This window comes from Atta colombica, unplaced genomic scaffold (genome assembly GCF_001594045.1).
Source record: "Atta colombica isolate Treedump-2 unplaced genomic scaffold, Acol1.0 scaffold189, whole genome shotgun sequence".
In the NCBI taxonomy this organism is placed as follows: domain Eukaryota; kingdom Metazoa; phylum Arthropoda; class Insecta; order Hymenoptera; family Formicidae; genus Atta; species Atta colombica.
Window position 1 is genome coordinate 2,732,492 of NW_017259281.1, and position 4,812 is coordinate 2,737,303.

The 4,812-nt window shown below is 31.3% G+C and overlaps 1 protein-coding gene across 1 annotated transcript in view; it reads left to right on the top strand.

Annotated features, from left to right (window-relative positions):
• Positions 1-2,464: 2,464 nt before the first annotated feature.
• The window catches only part of LOC108686713 (poly(A) polymerase type 3), a 4,759-nt gene continuing 2,411 nt past the window's right edge, over positions 2,465-4,812 (top strand). Inside the window, exons 1-6 of the mRNA XM_018192149.1 lie at positions 2,465-2,676; positions 2,799-3,042; positions 3,356-3,460; positions 3,545-3,695; positions 3,774-3,985; positions 4,126-4,423. Of these exons, the coding sequence (XP_018047638.1) occupies positions 2,465-2,676; positions 2,799-3,042; positions 3,356-3,460; positions 3,545-3,695; positions 3,774-3,985; positions 4,126-4,423 (1,222 nt within the window). The remainder of the gene's footprint in view (positions 2,677-2,798; positions 3,043-3,355; positions 3,461-3,544; positions 3,696-3,773; positions 3,986-4,125; positions 4,424-4,812) is intronic.

A 4,812-nucleotide genomic window follows, 5' to 3' on the forward strand; every position in this document is an offset into this window, starting at 1 on the left:
TTAATAATAATTTAATAAATTGTCAATGTTATCGAGAGAGATCTTTTCTAACAAAAATGCTTATTTTAAAACCAATTAATTAAATAAATGTATAGATGATATCGATTTTAATTAAACACTTCATAGAAAATTGAATTATTAATATTGAAAATTTATAGACTAAGCAATTGCAGATATTGAAAATTTTTAATAAATATTATAGAATCTAAATTTTTAAATTAAAATAAGTTGTTTGTACGTAGTTATGTGTACGTGTCGATTTCACATAATTTTTAAAAATATATAAAAATTTGCTAATATTAATTAGTATCCTTCACTTCTTTACGTATTTTCAAGTCAGATATTTTTTCTTCTTTTATTTTTGTCCAGATATTCGTCAGAATTGTGTGCGTTTGACCCGATAATTTACTTGGCGTTGCATAGATGCATAAAGCACTCAACGCTTTCTATTTGATGACACAAGGCGATACAAACTGACGCAAGCGTCGTCTTATTTTTGTTACTCTCTGAATACCAAGAAAGATAGAATGATGTTTGTGTCGACTTGTACCACTAAATGGAAAGCAATAGAATTGTAACGTACGAAAGATGCGACTTCAATCAAACTCGATTAATTTAATCGGCGGTTAATTTAATTGATCGTTAACGGAGAAGTCCGTTTTTAGCAAATGTTTTTAATCTCGATTTAATTCACTCTTTATCTTTTTATAATTATTAAAATTAGAGAAAATTAAAGATAAAAAATAAGTTAATAAAAATTAATATCTACATTGATAGAAATTAATAGACAAGAATCTTTTAAAGAAATCTCTAATATACATCATTGTTCTTCATTTTTTTTTTTTTTTTTGATACATTAAACGTAATTGATTAATTTAATAATTTTCATATTATACTTAATAAAATTAATTCGATTAAGTTGACCAAAGTCACTCTAATTCACAGTTTTTTATTAGCTATTAACATCTTAGTCTTCTGCCAAACTAAAGAAACTAGTAATTAAAAATATAATTCTATAAATTTTTCATTAGAAAACTAGCAGTTAAAAAAATATATTTATAAAGCTTATAAAATTATATTTATAAAATTGTTTTTTTTAGCTGCAAATTTTCTAACGCACTAGAAGACTAGGGCTAATGTTACATATATCCGTTTTGTCGTACAACGAATTCAAGCGTGTTAATTGACTGCAAGACAGAGAAGATCTTAAATCTCTTTGTCTTATAATCAATCAACAGGTTTGAAAAATTAGTTGTACGACAACAAATTGGTTGTATGTAATATTGGCCTAGCACGCTATTAAAATAAAGCATTGTTTCAATCAGGTCTAAAAATATCAATAATAAATTATTAAAAATAATATGTCCGAGATTCTTCATTATCTATAGATCCTTCGCGATCGCGCAATTAGATGCATCCAAGTCAGATGTCACTGTCGTCGAGTTCATCATATAAAGTGCACTCTTTGTAATTCATTTATTCCCCGACTGTTGGCCAACGACGAGTGGTCGGGGTACGCCATGTTTGTGTTGCAGTCAGCGTTGTAGGTGGTGTGCGTAGCGCGGGGTGCGCGGGTATATGTGTTGTCTCGCTTATTTTTTCTCGCGTGTAGTATCTTAATGTTCGGCCGTTTATTTACGTAGTGTCGCGACGCAGTGCAAGGCACAGAGACCGATCCGCGTGTCGCCGATTCGCGACAAGGAGTGCAGTGAACGGCAACACACCGCGCGGTAATCCTATCGCTGTAGCCGCGCATGCAACGAGGTTGACCGCGAGATCTTGGACGCACTCGCGACCCGCACGGCTAGATGCTACCCTCGTTCCTGCAGAGGTTGTTTACGGGTAGGTCCGCGCCGTCGTAAGCCGCGCGGGAATCCGCGTGGCGCGCGGTTTCCAGGAACGCGACGTACGTCGTCGCCACTTCGTCAGCGACCACAGCGCAATTCGATGCACCACGCTATGCCACGCTAGACGTGTGCACTTGTACCGTGTTTTATAACCTGACAACACAAGTGGATTACTTCATCCTGTGCGTCTCACATTTATCATGCGGTTGCATCTTTGACGAAATATTATCAAGCGGTAAGTTCTCTGTCACGTGCGTGCATCGTCTGATTCTTTAATCTTTGTCTCGTTTTCGTTTCTTGCTTGGCCCTAGCAACATGCGACGCGCCATCCATTGTTTAGATAGAATCTTTATCATCACAAGGAATTCACTGACCTGAGTGCCTTGAAACAAAGCACATGGCTTATATGCGTATTGAAAACAAAGATCGCTCTTATTTTAAGATTCTGTTATTGATATTTTCTGTAAATAATGTTCGCTAGATTTTTTATATATCTACTATTTGTTTCAGAAGCATGTAAAAATATTGAAAGATTATACTATCACTATACATACATAGATTTTTATTACAATATGATATCTATTTACAGGTGTATACTTAATTGAAAAGATATCAAAATGTGGTCAGCACAAAGTAATAATAATTCTAATCCGAACTCTGCGTCAAATGAAAAGAACAATTTACGTACTCTGGGGATGACATCAGCCATCAGCGTAGCTGAACCTAAACCCATGGACATCTCTAGAACCAATGAATTGAAGGAGGCCCTGAAACCCTATAATGTTTTTGAATCTGAAGAAGAATTGAATCATAGGATGGAGATTTTAAGGTATATTTAACAAATTGTCTATAATTGTTTACATAATATAGTATTTTGATAACAGTTATAATAATTAATATTTTATTAATGAAAGTAGACTATCAACTATTAAAACCTGATTATTCTTGTAGTAAACTGAACGCATTGGTTAAACAGTGGATAAGAGATACGAGTATAGCTAGAAACATGCCACCTAATGTGGCCGAACAAGTGGGTGGTAAAATATACACATTCGGTTCATATAGGTTAGGGGTACATCACAAAGGCGCTGACATTGACGCATTGTGTGTTGTACCACGTCATATATATAGACAAGATTATTTTACGTCCTTTTTCGACTTATTGAAAATGCAAGAAGAAGTTACAGATTTAAGGGTATGTAATGCAAAAAAAATAATACTACTGCATGCCTTATATTAAATATATTTGTCTCTTCAGAAGAAACTCTTATATGTGTGTGGTATTGTATTATTTAATTTATATAATTAAATCTTTTATAAATCATACTTTTTATTACATACATATTTGAATATATTAATATTCTATAAAAATGCGTTTGTATGGTAAAAGAAAATATGTATGTTTATTTATAAAAGATTGGAAAGTTAAGAAATATATATGCATGTAATAATCTTTAATATATATTTAATACAGATTTAATATTTGTGTAATATTTATCACATTGTAGGCAGTAGAAGAAGCCTTTGTACCAGTTATAAAAATGAATTTTGACGGCATAGAAATCGACATGCTATTTGCGAAGTTAACTCTTAAGGAAATTCCAGATTCAATGGTTAATAATATTTTATATTTATACAAAAAAGGATTCTATGTCTAAAGGAATGTTATATTTTACAATAAATTTTTATAAATATAGGATCTCAGGGATGATATGCTACTAAAAAATCTTGATCAGAAGTGTGTCAGAAGTCTTAATGGTTGCAGAGTAACGGATGAAATACTACGTTTAGTACCTAATATAGAAAATTTCAGATTGGCTCTGAGAGCTATAAAATTATGGGCAAAACGTAAGATGTAACACTTTATTTAATAATGTTTTATAAAATGACCAATACATAATATGTTGGTTATTTTTTTATTTTTAGGACATGGCATATATAGTAATGTCTTAGGTTATCTTGGTGGTGTATCTTGGGCAATGCTAGTCGCTCGGACATGTCAGCTTTATCCTAATGCCGTGGCTGCAACTCTAATAGAAAAATTTTTCCTTGTATTCTCTCAATGGAAATGGCCACAACCAGTACTTTTAAAACAACCTGATAATGTCAATTTAGGTTATCCAGTTTGGGATCCAAGAGTAAGAATTATAATTTTTATATTTTATATATAAATAAATATTTAAATAATGCATAATATCAAGAAGATAACATTATAATGAAATTTTTGCGTATAATGTATTATTTTTGTCATAAACACTGTACTTTTTTACTTTTTAAGGTAAATGTAGCAGACAGATATCATCTAATGCCAATAATTACACCAGCATATCCTCAACAAAATTCTACCTTCAACGTGTCTGTATCAACCAGAACCATCATGCAAGAAGCGTTTGAAAACGGACTAGCTATAACGGAAGAAATTATCATGGGTAAAGCAACGTGGGACAAGTTGTTCGAGCCGCCAAATTTTTTTGGCAAATACAAACATTATATTGTATTGTTAGCCAAAAGTTTAAGCGCGGAAGATCAACTTGAATGGTGCGGTCTTGTCGAGTCAAAAATACGACATTTAATAGGTAACAGATCGAATATGATGATACATTTACGAGGAATGTGTATTATTATTTCTCCTTCTATAAAATTTATTTCTTATCACTTGATATTTTTACTCAACATTTGGAATATAAATTAAACTATTGTGAAAACCGAAATAAATTTAAATGTAGTTAATTTAATATACACTACATGAGACAATAGATTAATATAACATTGATAAAACTTATTTAAATTGATTTCTTAAGAAATAAGAGATTCTAATTATTTGATATTCTATATTTATTGCTTTTTTATTGTCTTAAAATATGTTATGTAACAATTAAAATAAAATATAAAATTTTTCAGGAAAACTAAACAGTTATTAGTTTTTAATCTATGTCTCGTAATAGTGAAATTATTTATATATATT